This window comes from Protopterus annectens, chromosome 13.part0, assembly GCF_019279795.1.
Source record: "Protopterus annectens isolate FY-2018-M chromosome 13.part0, PAN1.0, whole genome shotgun sequence".
Lineage (NCBI taxonomy): Eukaryota > Metazoa > Chordata > Ceratodontiformes > Protopteridae > Protopterus > Protopterus annectens.
This window is the reverse complement of record NC_056747.1, coordinates 573167328-573183889: the sequence shown is the minus strand read 5'-3', so window position 1 is coordinate 573183889 and position 16562 is coordinate 573167328. Positions and strand designations below refer to the sequence as shown.

General features: G+C 41.3%; 1 protein-coding gene and 1 non-coding gene across 2 annotated transcripts in view; both read right to left on the bottom strand.

Annotated features, from left to right (window-relative positions):
• Positions 1 to 15510: 15510 nt before the first annotated feature.
• On the bottom strand, positions 15511 to 15614 carry LOC122788480. Its single transcript, XR_006362684.1, has one exon. It is a non-coding gene; the product is annotated as a U6 spliceosomal RNA (small nuclear RNA).
• A 333-nt stretch (positions 15615 to 15947) lies between these two features.
• The window catches only part of LOC122787486 (transmembrane protease serine 3-like), a 413860-nt gene continuing 413245 nt past the window's right edge, over positions 15948 to 16562 (bottom strand). The window contains exon 3 of the mRNA XM_044054226.1: positions 15948 to 16408. Within this exon, the coding sequence (XP_043910161.1) occupies positions 16079 to 16408 (330 nt within the window). The 3' untranslated portion in view covers positions 15948 to 16078. The remainder of the gene's footprint in view (positions 16409 to 16562) is intronic.

Sequence of the window (16562 nt, the reverse complement as noted above, 5' to 3'; positions counted from 1 at the left end):
AGATAGAACACAAGTATGATGGGAGAATGTTAACCCACAACAGTTTTCACCTTTTCAATATTATTGATAGGGAGATTAACATTACTTATTTCAATCTGTTTGAAAAAGGTTTCACATTTATTCCAAAACACAAAGGGAACATGGCAGAAACAATTATTGATTTAAAACTGTTCACTAGGAGGTTGAACCTGTCCTTTTTAAACAGAGACATGGTGAATCCCACCACATCAGTTATTTAAGAAAAAAGTGTACTTTCAACCTCCCCACTCCAAAAGGCATACAGATTTTTGAAAAGGGGTTAGAGATGTATCTTTATGCCCTATATGGGAGAAAAATAAGGAGTACACAGAATTTAACTAACGAGGAACATTGTCTGTTGGATGATTTATCTAGTGATAAATCTGTTAGGGTTATGAAACCCGATAAGGAGGGAGGTGTCATGATAAAGACACACACCGATTACACCAGTAACCTTTTTAACATGCTTCTAGACGATACATGTTATACAGTGGTATCGAGGAATGAGATCAACATAGCCCATAGGAAGATAGATTTATTTTTAGATGTTGCCCTTTTTCAGGGCATAATTACCCCTAAAATGTATAATTTTTTTGTTGAATGGGAACCCACTTTTCCCAGCAGCATTTGGAATCCCTAAGTTACACAAAAATGTGGAGGGATGTACCTTACAGGTTAATAGTTGCAGCAAAAGGATCAAAAACATACCCTTTAGCTGTATACATTGACAAGAAAGTTAAGCCTGTATTGAGTCAATACCCACATATCTTAAGGGATTTGTGGGATTTTCTAGTGAAACTGGATGCCAGTTGTTCGAACGACCAAACTTGCTTTTTGACTGTTGATGTAATAGACATTTTTTGATGTATTCCCCACCATGAAGGATTAAAACTGTTTGAAGAAACATTTTTAGAAACCAAAATGTTTACAAGGCAAGGGGTACGCCTTTTGGTGGACCTCATGGAAGTGGTTCTAACTAATAAATGTTTTGTATTTCGAGGGGGAACACTTTAAACAGATTAGTGTTCTGGCAATGGGGGCAGCATGTGCCCCCATTTTTGCCAGTGTTGTGATGTTAGGGTGGGAGAAAAAGGTTATTTTGAACTCTGTACATTCCATACTATGGTTGAATTTATTCATGATTTTTGGATGACATGTTTTTCGTATGGAAAGGTAACCCTGCGGAAATAGAATTATTTTGAGTTACTTACAAGGTATGCAACACTTTTAAAGTTCACATAGAACTGCAACAGTGAGGATATACATTTTTTAGCTAGCCATCTTAGAATACAAAACAAGATACTAACAGCTAGTGTATGCAGAAAGGAATCATACTCTAATTGTTATTGCCACTTCGACAGTGGACATCCAAGACATTGTAAGAAGAACCTAGTGAAGGGACAATTCATCCGAGCAGCTGGAATGAACTTGGACGAAACTTTGTTCAGGGAGGAACTGGGAAGGATGACATCTATGTTCCTAGACCAGGGGTACCCCTTAGATATGCTGAACACCCTCAGGAATTAAGTAGAGTACAATAGGGGAAATAAATTCTTTTGTGTATTGGGTAAACCTGAATTACTACTTAGAAAAGGTCAGAATAACACTTCAGATTCTGACTCTTTTAAAAATGCCATGGTTATAAAATGGTTATAAAGTACAATGAAATCAACTACAAAATAAAAAAACTTATCACACATAATTGGTTGACTTTGAGAACAGATGAGGAGTTGTTTCAGCATGTAGGGAGTGCCCCCACTTTTATTCATCAGGGCAATAGGAACATTAAGTAAGTATTGGAAAAGGGTGCAGAGGTTCAGAAGACAGGGACCACTAAATGTGGTAGATGCAATTATTGTCAATTCATCACTGATAAGGGAGATGTCACTTTTAACAATGGTTTCTGTACGAAAATTACTTTTTAAAAAGGTGATTGTAACACAGTTGGTCTTGTATATTTGGCCCTCTAATTTTTGCCACTCATTTTACGTAGGGAAGACGGAAAGAAAATTGTCTAAAAGAATTTATGAACACTTGCATGACATAAGAAAAGCTGACCAAAAGAATGCATTATTTAGACACTTTTGTGTATATGAAAGGTTTAAAAAATTTATTTTGGTATTATGGAAATAGTTCCTGTAGATGCCAGAGGAAGAGCTTGGGAAAACAGGATAGAATACAAGGAACTCCTCTGGCAGCTTAAGTTGGCTGCTATGCAAAAGCCGGGTCTAAATGACCACATTTCCATCAACCCTGTGTTAAAAATGAGGGCAGCAAAATTGTAAAACGTTTTACATTGTGTGACTTTGTAAAGGAAGACTATATGTATATTTTTATATATTTTTTATTGGTATGTTTTTAACATATTTTATGTATTTCAAACATGTAATTATGTTTCTTAACTATAAATATTTTTAATTGTAAACATTTTTGAAGCTTTGGTATGAGAAAGGGTTAAAATGGATGCAACTTAGTTTATTAGTTAGTTGGATAATTGGCATGGTTCAAGGATTATAAAATGGTGGTTTTTCTGTTGTTCAGTCAGTTCTGAGGAAGTCCTGTGGTTGGAAGAAAGAGCTCAATATGTACTTTTTTCAAAAAATAGATTTTACACCACTCTTTGGCTGAACACCATGGAACTTATTTGGTTACTTGTCTTTTGACTGCATGGAAAATGCACCGTTTCTGGTACTTTCAAAACTCTGTCCTGACTTCCTCTCAGGATCATGTGTATCTGGGATGTAGGATTCAGACAATGCCAATGCTGGCCTTTCTTCCACCCCCAAAAGTTTTGTCATTCACAGCAACATTATTTCAATCTTTTCTTCCTCTGACTGCCATTCCAGCTAGAGAGTTTCTTCAGGCCCTGGGATTCATGGTCTCTTCTATTCCATTGCTCCCTCTTGCCAGAATGCATTATGTGGAAGCTTCAGTGATACCTCAAGTTGGTTTGGCTGCAGCATTGCCATCCTCTGGACTTCAGTGTACCTCTCCTTCCTTGTCTAAAACAGGAATTCAAATGGTGGCTAACAGTTTGCTCTCAACCCAGGCTTGCCTTTAATTTCAGCCTTTAGTCCCTTCTCAAGAACTGTTCACTGATGCCTAAGACGTGGTGGGGGAATTCATGTGGTCACCTAAACGTTCAGGGTGTCTTGCGTCCCTATCAGAAGTCAGACCATATCAACATCAAAGAGATGAGATCTCTGATTCTGTCCCTTCAGGCTTTTCACTCCATGTTCTCTTCAGGCCCCTTGAAGGTGTACACAGACAACACTATAGTGATGTGGTATGTCAACAAGCAGGGAGGCACAAAAATCTTAGCTCCTCTATAGGATGGTGCTTCAGGCTTGGGAAGTGGCTGTCAGTTATCAGTTAACTCTTCAGGCAGTATACATTCCTTCAGAGCACAATCTGGTGCAAACTCTTTGAACAGGTCCAAAACACAGGCTCATGAATGGGTGCTGACTTGTGGGAACAAGGGCTAATTTATTGGCTAGGCTTATAAGGGCCTTAGGGCCAGTAGTTTAGTAACTTGCCGTGATCCTATGCTATGATCATGGAGATGTGCTTCTGCACATAGTCCATCATTGGGGTATTCCTTAGATCTTTTTGCTCCCCTCTGAACAGGCAGCTCCCTCTCTCATGCTCCAGAGTACCATGCCATCTGGCATGGAAAATGGATGCCCTTTCTTTTCCTTGGAAGGGGATGTTTCTTTATGCTTTCCCTCCTCTTCCCCTACTTCCAAAAGTCCTGCAGAAGATTCAGATGGACTTTTTAAATCCTGCTAGTGACTCCCTTTTGGTTCCCTTTGTTAATGTGTTTGGCCAGTGGCAATTATCACAAGTTACCTTGCCAGATAGACCTCCTTGCACAGGACAAGGGGTCTCTCTTACATCCTCACTTGTCTACTCTTTAACTGACATTGTGGGTGATAGAGTTTTAATCCCTTTTAGGCACCTCTTTTTTGAGGTTCTCAGGGTTTTACAGGAGACAAGGAAACCTGGAATCAGAAAATCTTATATGTCCAATTGGAAAAGATTTTCTGTCTGGTGCCATGTTCATAACCAGGACTCTTTTTCAGTGGGAGTCCCTTTGGTGCTCTCCAATTTGTGGGTTGCTCCAGTCTGGCCTGGCCTGGCCTATTCCTCTGTGAAGGCCCATCTGTCAGCCATTTCTGGTTGTCTGCCCTTGAATTGTCCTTTTTCTTCTCATTTTGAGGTCAAACAATTTCTTAAAGACGTCCTGCATGTTAGACCTCAGAGGAAACCTAATCCTCCTCTTTGGGACCTTAATTTTATTTTGGAAAAATTGACTCTGGCTCCTTTTGAGCCTGCAGATTCTGCTTCTTCGCAACATTGTACCTGGAAGGCTGTTTTGTTGCTGGCTCTTACTTCTGCTTGGAGCATTTCTGAGCTCTAGGCCCTTATGGCCATTCCTCCTTTTTTGTTCTTTCATAGGGACACGGTGTCCCTTCGTACTAATTCTTCCTTTATGCCCAAAGTAGTAAATGAGTTGCCCTTGAAACAGTTAGTACAACTCCCTTCACTTCTCCTGAATGCTAGTGAGAGCGTCTTGCATATCTTTGATTTTCATAGACAGCTCAGGTACTATGTGGATAAAACTAAGGCCTTTCTTAAGTCTGACCAACTTTTTGCTTCTTTTCATCCCAGGACATTGGGTCTGGCTGTTTCTAAGCAAACTATCTCCTCCTGGATATCTGAGACCATTTTGTTTTGTTATTCTTTTCATGGAAAATCTTTGCCTCCTTCTGCTAGACCTCATTCCACTAGGGCTGTTGCCTCTTCTGGTGTTTTCTTCAAGCTGTTGGACATCCAGTCCATCCTTGAAGCTGCTACTTGGTCTTCATTGCATACCTTCACTAAGTGTTATAAGTCGAATATGGTCTCCAGAGCAAGAGCAGGTTTTGCTAGAAACATTTTGTATGGGTTTATTGAGGGCTCTTCTCAGCCTTCCACCTCCCTTTCTGTTTCTTGAGCTTTTTTACTCTCCCTATAGTAAATACTGTAACAGTGAAATAGAAGGACATAGTATAGTAATGTAAAATCTTACCATAACATAGCTATCCTTCTGTTCAGTGTTGCAGTATTCGCTGCCTCCTTCCAACCCCCTCTTGCTTGTTCTGTTTTTTCTTTTGGATTCCTTTCTAGCTGAGGAGCTCTCCCTTTCTTCGGCATTTTTCCCTTCTGGATGTGCATGGACTCCTTTGTCCTATAGAGACTTATCTACTAGGGCAGTTCAGTTCTGGGCAACTATGTCTGCACATCACCTTTATGCCATACGTCCTGTGTAGGGAGCATAAATTGTGACTTATGGCACATACAAGATCATAAGGTTATGATATACTGGCTGAATATCGGGCTGTCCTAGGCGGAAGATACCTACAGTAAAGAATACTGCAACAGTGAAGAGAAGGACATCTACTGGTATAGTAAGATATTACACAACTGTACTTTACTTTCACACATGTATATTACAAAATATTTTGCGGTGGTGGTGCTGTGGTAGCATTGTCGCCTCATAGCAAGACATTGTCCCTTTCGATTCTCAGCTAGAGCGTCTTCTGTGTGGAGGCATACGTGAATGGGGCATGCCTTCGCTGAAGGTTGTGCATCAGGGCTGGTAACCCGGTACGTAAAAATCCATTACAATCATTATCGGACCGGAGTTCCGCTGTGGCGACCCCTAACCGGGAAAAGCCGAAAGACACAAATCATATTACAAAATATTGTAGATTAGATTAATCAGCACTAAACAGAGACAATGAAATTGATTGCAAATGTAAGCAATGCTTTTTACATTTGAGATCAACCAGTAGACAAAAACACGCCTGTAAATAAAAACTAAATCATCCCTAAGTACCACATAAGCTCCTGCCATGCACAAACACTTCAAATATAACTTCTTTAGAGGGGCCCAACACTCCTCAACACAACACCCTTATAATTTCTATGTACTAACTCCAGATTTGTTGAACTGCAGAGGAAACAAAGTTTTTCAGAATTATGCTATAGTTCACTTACAGCAAGTTGACTATAGCATAATTTGATCAACTGTACCACTGACAATTTTAACCACAAATGTTGTCTGTGATAAAGTAAACCAGTGACTAAATGCATGCCATCTGTATATTAGAAGAAAAAGAAAACATTTATTTGTGTATTTGTTTACCAGAGTAGCAGACTAATCTGTTATAGACAAATTTTGTCCACAGCTTGGGAGTTTCAACAAATTATAGAAAAAGTTGTAGGAAATTGTGAAAAAAGCAAGTTATGTACTTAACATAATGCTGCATCTTTTTCATCCATGTCCTGTCCAATATGACTGTTAGTTACCTCACTGGATCCGATTTGGCCATTTTGACCATTAGCTAGTGTTCTAAGCCTTGAGCTCCTTCACAACATTCCCATAATTCCTCTGTGATAGTCTGTCCGTTCAGATCCAAGTTTACTAATCTTGTGGCTATTGTACTAGAAGTAAGAGAAATGTGGCGATACATAAAATAAATGATGCATATCCTTTTAGAGGATAAGTGCCAGTTTGCAAGGAGGATGGCGTGAAGGATGTTGTATTTGACTGACTTGGATGACAAGGATCCAGTGTTGTGGTATGCAGTCAGATAACCATCCGGACAATGTCTATTTATGTACTTTTCTCCAAATCTGTTTGTGGTAAAGGAAACAAATAGTTGAATATCCTTTCTGAAAGCCTTCATTCTATGAAGTTAGAATCTAAGAAACAATCAAAGGGTTATTGCTAGGATTTTTTTTAAACCAAATGGATTTGGAACACTTCTGATTCCCAAGGAATGATCTCTGAAGATTTTCAAATCTACCCCCCCCCCCCCCCCCCAGCAGACAGCATCTTCTGTTCCTGCTTGCACCTTGTTTTTCTTTCATTTATGAATTGAAGAGTGTAGATATGTCAAAAGGGAGCATTGGTATAGGACACCTTGAAGTTGTCCACAAAAACTGCACAGATGGAAGCCACAGGGGCTTCTTCAAGTAAGGCCTAAGCAGGGGGAAACCAGATCTGCCTAGGTCAGTATGGAGCATAGGTTCATAGGTTGATACTAGGCTATCTGCCCTAGGGCATTTACAAGCCTAGCCAGAGTGTGTTTGGCTTTCGCGACCCTTTTTAGATTAATTGACTGTGCCTCTGTATAGTAGGTCACAGAAGATAGCCCATTTAAGGTTAGTTTACCGTGCCTCTGTCTAGCAGTGACACAGAAGAGATCCCAGGGGTAAATTTACGATTTCCCATCCACATGTCAAGATTCTTCTTGAAGAGGGTCATTGAGGGGCTCTGTCTAACATGGATTGGGATTTTGTTCCAGAGTGAGCGGAGCCTCTGGGATATGAATCTGTCCCTCCAGCATGTTCTGTTTATTTTTGTGCTGAGGTTTAAGTCACTGGAGCGTGTAGCTCTGATGGATTTGGATTTCTTGAGGTGGAACATGTCCATTAATTCTGGGTTGGACATGGCTTTATACGTCAGGCACAGATCGCCTCTGAGTAGGCGGTAAGCAACTGAGTAGAGCTGGAGTTTCTTTAGCCTAACTGCGTAGGGCATCTGTTTGAGTCCCTTGATCCTCTTGGTGAGGTACTTTTGGGGTCTTTCTAGTTGTAGCAGGTGTCGGGTAAGGTACATCCCAAATGGGGCATTGTATTCAATTATGGGCCTGATGAGTGATGAGTAGAGGGGCACAATGACCTCTCTTGATCTAGATGTGAACCCCTTCGTGATAAGGTGGGCTATATAGAATGTCTTTCTAACCACTTTGGCAATGTGATTGTCAAAGGAGCGATTACAATCTACTTGGGTCCCCAAATCCCTAATTACTTCTTCTGTACTTAATGGATTACCACCTATGTGGTAATTTGTGGGCACTTTGTTTTTCCCAAAGGGGATGACTATGCACTTTTTGGCATTTAGCTTTAGGCCATGGCTCTGGCACCACTTATCTGTCTCTGTGAGACCTTTTTGGAGGATGCTTGTGTCAGCCGGCGAGTCGAGTATGGCCCCCAGTTTGCAGTCATCTGCAAACTTTGTCAGCCATAGTCCTCCTGTGTTAGCCTGTACCTCAGAGAAATGTATACCGAACAAGAGAGGTCCCAGGACTGAGCCTTGTGGGATGCCACTTCTAACTGGTTTGGAGTCTGACATGGCACCTGCAATTCTGACCATGTGGGTTCTATCCCTAAGCCAGTTTGCAACCCATCTTGTGACATAGGGGTTGATATTTAAGCTGGTGAGCTTATTTATGATGCCCAAGTGGGGGTATTGTGTCGAAGACTTTTGCAAGGTCAAGGTAGGCTGTGTGGACTACCTTCCCTTTGTCTATGGCCTTGGTGACTGTTTCAAAGAAATCGACCAGGTTTAAGAGGCAAGATCTGCCCTTAACAAAGCTGAATTGGGTAGGATCCAGTGTTTGGAGGTTCCCAATGTCTTTGTTTATGAGTTCCATGATGATACACTCCATAAGTTAGGCTTATAGGGCGATAGTTTCCAGGGTCCGTTGTGGCACCACCTTTATGGAGTGGGACCACTGTTGCTGTACGCCATTCCGCCATTCTTTGGGTACATATCCTGTTGTAAGGCTGAGACTGAACAGTGATTTTAAGTGAGGGTTCAGTTCTTCTTGGAGCTCATGTAAAACGCAGCCTGGGACACCGTCTGGTCCCATTAATGCTGTGTTTTTTGCTTTGGAGAGGGCGGCTCTCACCTGTGCATCTGTGATGTCAGGGAGGCTACACTCTATTGGGATAGTCATTTGCTCATTTGGGGGGGGAGTGGGGAGAAGTTTGCATTGAACCTGTCTGCCAGGATGTTGGCAATGTCTGTGGGTTCAGTGTATTTTTTGTCATTTTGCACTAACTCAGAGCATATCTAGGAGTTTCCACCCAGGTTTCTGACATAACTAAAGAAGGCCTTGTGATTATCTTTAGCGTCTTGTGCAATTTTTCTTTCGAAGCTAGCCTTAGATGATTTTATGAGGGATTGTAGTTTCTTGCTAGTACTGATCAGAGTTGCCTTCCCTTTCAGGGATTTTGCTCTGTCATGTAGTAGCTTCCTCCTTCTGTTGTACAGCTTATTTATGGCTGGAGTCCACCAGACAGGTCTCCTGCCTTTGGAGGAGTGTGTCTTGGTTTTATTTGGGATAGCACGATCCATGCATTCCTGTAGGTATCCATAGAATGCGTTTGTAAAGGATTCTGCGGTTTGGGCCATATTTTCCACTGGCCCTGGGGCTTTGAAGGATTCCACCTTGGTTTTGAAAAGTCGGAAGTTTGCTTTTGAGAAGTTTTTGACCGTGGTTTCCTTTGCTGGGGGTGGGGATGGGATATGGATGTCCATAGTGATTAATTTATGGTCAGATCTTACCAATGAGGGGTATACCTCTGGTATGGAACATAGAGTCCCCATGTTGGTGATGATCAGGTCCAATATGTTTTCCCCTCTTGTGGGAGTGGTGACCAGTTGTTCCATAGCATTTGAGTTTATAAATTCTAGGAACCGTTGGGCTAGGGTGTTGGGGCTTGAGTAGTGCTCCCAGTATATGTTTGGGTAGTTAAAGTCACCCAATATAATGGTGTTTGGAGAGACCTTCATATTCTCCAGTGTCTTCAGGAAAGCCGAGTGGGGTTCCTGAGTTTGGGAGGGTGGTCTGTAGCAGGCTACAAACTGGAAGGCAGTTTTGGCCACTGTTAGTTGCACATGGATGGTCTCAGATGCTTCGTGCAGTGCCACTATCCTGGAGGTATGGGTATCTGATGAATATGGATACTCCCCCTCCTCTTGTGGTTCAGTCCGAGTTTTGGGGCCAAAAAGCATGGTATGAGGTATAGCCTGGTAGTGCTGGGGTGCTCTCTGGAGCCTTGAACCAGGTTTCTGTTACTGCACAGATATCGATATTCTCCATACTGAAGAAAGCCAAATGTGCATGCATCTTGAGGTTTAGACTTCTGGCATTGAGCAGCATTACCCCCAGTGAGGGTTATATCTGTTTTGCAGGCTGAGGCTTTCTGCAAAAATCTGAGTATCAGGGAAAGGGGGGGGGATACATAAAGAATACCAGAGTGACTCATAGTGACTGCCTGCTGGAGAGATCAAGGTGTGAAGTAGCTTTTGTATTTGATATTGGTGGGAGAAGCAAACAAGAAACAGCAAGGCTGGCCCCAGTGGCTGAAAATGTCGTAAGCCACTAACAGATTGAGGGACCATTCTTGATGCCATAGGATTGACCTGCTGTGCCTGTCTGCTAACTAGTTGACTTTCCCTGTTATGTGCATTGCCATCAGAAAGATATCTGAATGTAATGGCCACTGTAAAACTCTCATAGCCTCTCTGTAGAGAGGGTAAGACTGTTCCTCTCTGCTTCTTGATGTACTAGACTACTGATATGGTGTCTGAACATATGACTGTCGCTCCTGGAAGGTAGAGATCCTGACATCATGCAGTGCTTGAAAGGCTGCTCACATCTCAAAGATGTTGATGTGAAGATTGGCCCTTGTTTGTTTCCAAGTTCCTTGGACCAACCTCCCTTCAACATGCACCCCACCTCAATGAGAAGGAATCCGTGGTTACTGTTTCTGATGGAAAGGTGTACAAATAGTCATCCTATGTGAACTATTGGGGGGAGGTCAACCACCAGTATAAATGATCCCTGCAAGTTTGAACTAAGCATATGAATCTGAGGGGAATCTTCTAGTTGGACCAGTGGGTGAAAAGCATCCACTAGAGTGTCCACCTATGAAGCCAGGTGTACTGGACCATGGGGATGGAGGCTTCCTTAAGACCCAGATCTCTGAGAACCAGCGATGCTGGAAGGAATTGATGCTGAGATGGTCTGAACGGTGGAGCAAAGGGACAATAGTCTTTCAGTGATGCGAGACACTTGACGTGGTTTGTTTTCAGATAGCATCCAATAAAGGTTCTCTGTGGAGAGAGCTGTAGTTGTGATTTTTTTTTTTGAGTAATCTGTGGAGATGCCCAAAAATAGGCAAAGCTGTAAAAAGTAGTCTGTGGCTTACAGTAATGATTTTTTTAGGTGTTGCATTGATGAACCAGTCATCTATTTATGAGAAAACATGATTCCCTTTGAGTCAGAGATGGGCTGTGATTATTGCCATACACTTGGTGAACACCTAGTGAACTGAGGTGAGATCAAAGGGAAAGGCCTTGAACTGGTAATGGCGGGCTCCTAGCTGAGAGCAGAAATGCAGAAATTTTCTGAACTCCTTTGAAAGCTTTATGTGGAGATAGGTGTCTTTAAGGTCTGTAGAGTACTTCCAATCATTTTGCCTTTAGGTGGGACAATATTGCCGACACAATGACCATTCTCTTTATGTTTTGGTTTAGGCCACTGAAATCTAAATTTTTTTCTGAAGGTTTTTCTTTTGGGAGGAGGGTGTACTAAAATATTCTAACATAATTTCATGAGCCCCCCTGGTCTGGTGGAACCTCCAAGATGGAGAAGAATGGGCACCTTTCGCTGAGATGCCTGCAGTTGGAAGGTGATACATTTGGTAATGATGACCTTTATTCTGGTCATACCTCTGATTTCCTGACCCTCCCTGGTCTGGTGGAACCTCCTGGATGGAGAAGGATAGGCACCTCTTGCTGAGATGCCAGTAATAGGAAGGTGATACATTCGGTAATGATGACCTTTATTCTGGTCATACCTCTCAACCTGTTAGTACAAGAAGTCTGGACAATGCCTAAAATAATGGGGGCAGGTTTTAAATATTGCTCTTATAAACTTTTTACCATATTTACAGGATTTGTGTTGGCATGCATTTTCTGCAGGATATAAAGTCTAAAACTTAAATGGATATCAGTGATTTGCCAGAAAACTACACATTTTTTTAAAAAAACGGACCACAAATATGAGGCAAAAGTCTGGATTGTTGAGAGGCATGGTTCCGGTGTGCTTGGGAAAATGGTATGCTATAGCCACTGGATATGATCTTTTGCACACAAGTGTCATGTTTAATGGCCATCCATGCAGCAGAGTACAGAGACAGATACTCCCCTGGCTGTCTGTAGAGGTAGACAAATGGACAAGCATTTAGGGGTGCCAGTTCTATTTCCTGGCCCTTATACCTCTGATTCTGTGGACCCTCTTGACTTGTGGGTTAGCATCCATTATAGGAGCCTCCTCGAACAGAAGAATCAAAGGGTTGTCAGTGGGATTTTTTTTAAACCAAATGAATTTGGAACACTCCTGATTCCTGCGGAAGGATCTCTGAGAATTCACTAATCTAACCCCCTCAGCAGACAGTGTTTTCCCTTTCTGCTTTAACCTTATTAGTTTTTCTTTCATTTCTGGACTAAAGAGTGTAGCTATGTCAAAAGGTAAAAGACTCCTTGAAGTTGTCTGCTAAAATTGCACCCAGTGGAACCATGCCTGAGGGTTATGCCCATGCCTGCTGCCTTTACTGCTCCATCATCTGCTTTATTATTATACAGATGCATGGAAAGGTTGATTATGTTAAACATGGTGTTCATCGTGGTCTGTAACCTTTTAGTAGACTGGGGTGATGGGCTGTCTCATAGTATTCATAGCTTGTTAAGCTAGGTCCCTTTGGAAATGATTAATATGGTTTAGGTAGTTTAATACTCTTGCACAAAGGTGCCTAAAGTATAAGTACAGTTTCTATACTGTCAGTAATGCTAGGCTCCTTGTTCTGGGTATGGGCAGGTCTAGACTCGTCTGTGAGTTCCTTTTTGGTGGCTTCTGCAACAATCATTGATCTACCAAAGGACCTTTTAACCAATGCTGCCTATCTTTAGGAGGAAGTAAGACCTTATTTGGTTTGCGGTGAATCACTTTAGTAGTGTCATATTCCTACTATGCTCTGTTGGTAACCAAATATGTAAGACAATGTACGGGGGGGGGGGGCAGTCAAGAGGTAGAAGGTGCAAAGCCATAGGCTTAGAAGAGCACTTCCTCATCCTCAGAGGGTGGTTCTGATGGCCAGGATCCCCCCACTTCAATTCCAGGACTTCTCAAAATGTGACATCTTCAGATGTAAGAGACTCTGAAGGATAGTCTGTGTTTCATTGTACACAGTCTGTTCCTGGGGATCTCAGGCTGTGGATGGTCAGAATCTCTGTAAGATTCAGCATGCACTTGCTATGATTCTGCAAAGCTTACAGCTCTGTTTCATTTCTCAGATCACTGGTTAATGGACTAAAGAACCAGCAGAATGGTACTGTCATTAGCCTGGAAGGAAAGGCCATCATTCACTCCATTTCCCCAAAGGTGGATCTGGAATCTGTTGGTGTGAATGAGCTATCCCTTGGAGCCATCTCCTACACTGCCAAACCAAAGGTGGATGAAACTAAAAAGGAAGCCTCAACATTGAGGATCCTGAAGGCCAAAGATGGAGACTGGAACTGATGGCTCAAACACCACGGAATCTGATACCAAGAATGGCTTCAGGTTTATTGTCACCAAGGACAGTGCCAAGACCTCAATGTTTGGGTCCAAGATCCACTAAACCCCAGTGATGTCGGAGAAGAGTGTGACGGACAAATTACTGCAAGCATCAAGATGAGAACACCTTTTGGGTGCCAATCCAATGGGATCCAGCTGAGTGACTAGCTTACAGGGCACTGATGCACATTCTGGCACTGGGGAATGAGCTAGAAGTGTAATTAGGGGCTAACCCATTCTACCCTAGAAATAAAGGGGAATGATGCCCAGTTCTACTGGCATCTTCAAAAATGCCGTCTTCATGGACTCCCAGTCCATTTCTGAGGTGCTTCTCAATGTGCACAGTAGTTCAAGGTGGACTAGAAGTCAGAAAACAGTTCTCATTCAGAGGAATGCCTGCTTGAAAGTCTACAGGGGGATTTGCCTCTAATGACAATACTCTCCACGATAGTAGGCTTTTGTGTCAGTGTTATAGAGGGAGATCTCAGTGCCTTAGTGATAGTAATAGGATCTGCCTCCTCAGCTCTGTGTGTTTTAGGTTCCTTCTTTTTCCTTTTTTTCTACCTTCTTGAAAGCTTTTGCAGAGATCCCACCTTTTATGATTAGCTTATTTCTCCTATTTAATGAGTATCTTGGTCCACATCTTTTGCAAATGGAACAATATTTAGATGTTTCAGTTTTGGGCAAACCACACATAATTACTGTCCATCCGGTGGGTGGGGTCCACATTTAATGCCCTTAGAGGGTTTAGTTAGAATTAAGATAAGTGAAAATCTAAGCAAAAGTTTTTAAAAATTTAATTCAAGACCTCCCTCTTTTTTATGTCATGAAGATGCCAGGTCAACTGCCTAGATGCCATGAAAAAGTTGAGGCAAAAAAACAAAAGCAGAACACAAAGAAGCAATACTCAAAAATTGTCAAATATTAAACAATGGAGGGAAAATAGAGGCAAAATTATGCAGCAATTATACTACTAACTAAAGATAATTAGGAAACACTTAGCTGCTAGCTGAGGATTGTCTCCATTGATGACTGGGATGATGGGAGCAATCGAGATCTGAATAGACTACCACAAGGAAATTATGGGAAAGTTTTGAAATTTTTAGGCTTGGAGCACTAGTTAATGGCCAGATTGTTTTCACTGAGTGGCTCAGTACCTAACAGTCGAATTGAATGGACAGATGAAATAGGATCACTAGTTACAATACAAAATTCTAGTTACAATAGAAGATTAAAAATGTAGCACAAGTTCTGCAGATGAGAGCGCAATATGGAATAGTATGTAAAACTGAGTACATCAAATTGCATTATAGGGGATATCAACAGATTTTCTTGTAAAATGGCAGTCAGAGAATCATGAGAACATAGGAAATACAAGGCAATTGAGAAACAAGACCTTTAATAGCTTGTCATTACCCACCCTAATGCTGTACCACTAACTTGAGAAAGTCAAAACAGGTCAGTTCGAGACTAAACTTATGGATAACCTTCTAATCATCCAGGATTAATTTCAAGGATACTAGACTGTCACTCTGTTCAACTTGCAGTAGATGTCTCTTCCAGAGTTGAGGTAGGTGTTGCATAATTTGTTTCTGCAGTGCATTTTATATGCTAGTGGTGATTTAAGTCCCTTGCTAAGTATTAGTGGAGATATTCAACTTGCATGGTTAGCTGCGGTCCAAAATTTTGTGGAGTGTAACACATAAATCACCATGCAAGAGTCTATATAAAAATGAGTAAAAGGAAAGTATGTCAAGCCTTTCCTGTTAGCACAGTGATTTTAGGCCAATCTTCATCATGGTTAAGAGCCTCTTGGACCTTGTTCATAAAATACTGATAGCTATGTATGGTGTTAGAAAGCATTTACTGTAAAAATAATATATTTTTCCTGCCATAGCTGCATGTCATCAGCTTTGTCCCAGAACCCCCACCTGCTCCAATAGCTGTCTGACTTGCCTCCTTGGGCCAATGCCCCATGAATGGGGAAAACTATATATGGAGGAGGTCAGGGTGTCCTGATATGGCACTATCTAAAAATATGGTATTGCTTTGTGAACTTGGATGTCATCCTTGCACAGGGACCATGCTAATTTTCTCTGATCCATTCCAGTTTTTGTATATCTGCTGCCAAAGTAAGTAATGTAAAGTTTTGAAAGACTAATAATTAGCTAAAGTCAGCTACACAGTATAGATTTTAGCTGTAGAGCCCTGTACAAGAAATGAAAACAGAGCAATTTTAGACTTTATATTCTCTCACTTATACATTCAGTAGACATGTTAACAGTGTGACTAATGATCCAGAATAAGGTCAGCCATTTTAGTGTCAGATGGACTGGCTTTGGTGTAAAATTCATTTCTCAAATCAGAGAAAATTTGTGAGAGATAACTAAACAGAGATGAGTGTGAAAAATATGGAACTATTCCCAGTTTTTTATTATTTATTTGTATATTTATTAACTTTTTCAGAGACACATCTAGTATAATAATGCAATGAAGTATCACACACAGATATAAGTACATCATTTATTTGTAGGAAAATACATTTGTTTTGGTCACTAACATTTCTGCACAGGTTCACCACAGGCATTTTTTATGAACACCTACACAAGATAACCTTGTAAAATAATACAAATACATGAAAATACAAAGATTAAGTATTCAAAGCAGGTGTTTAAATTTCTAAATGTCACTGCTTCATCGCATGCTGGAACATATACTGGCTCATTTTTCACTGGAGTTTCCAGGTTGGTTACTTGTGACTCACCTGCTAGAGTCACATGCCGCTGTACCCAGTCAACATATTTACTGGTTAAGGTATAAACTCCAGGTTTGAAAGCTTGTCCACATCCTTCACCCCAGCTTACTATCCCAATGAGAAAATAGTTATCTGTTGACTCAGGATGGCAAGAAAGTGGTCCACCACTGTCACCCTGTGAGGAAACATTACAACATTTTATCAGGTTACCGCAGTCAGGAAACTGCAAGTAATACAAATTACAGGACAAAAAGGACAATTATTTCTAGTCTGGTGATACTTCCTTAAATCAGTGTAACTATATGCTAGATGAAATACAAAACGATTAT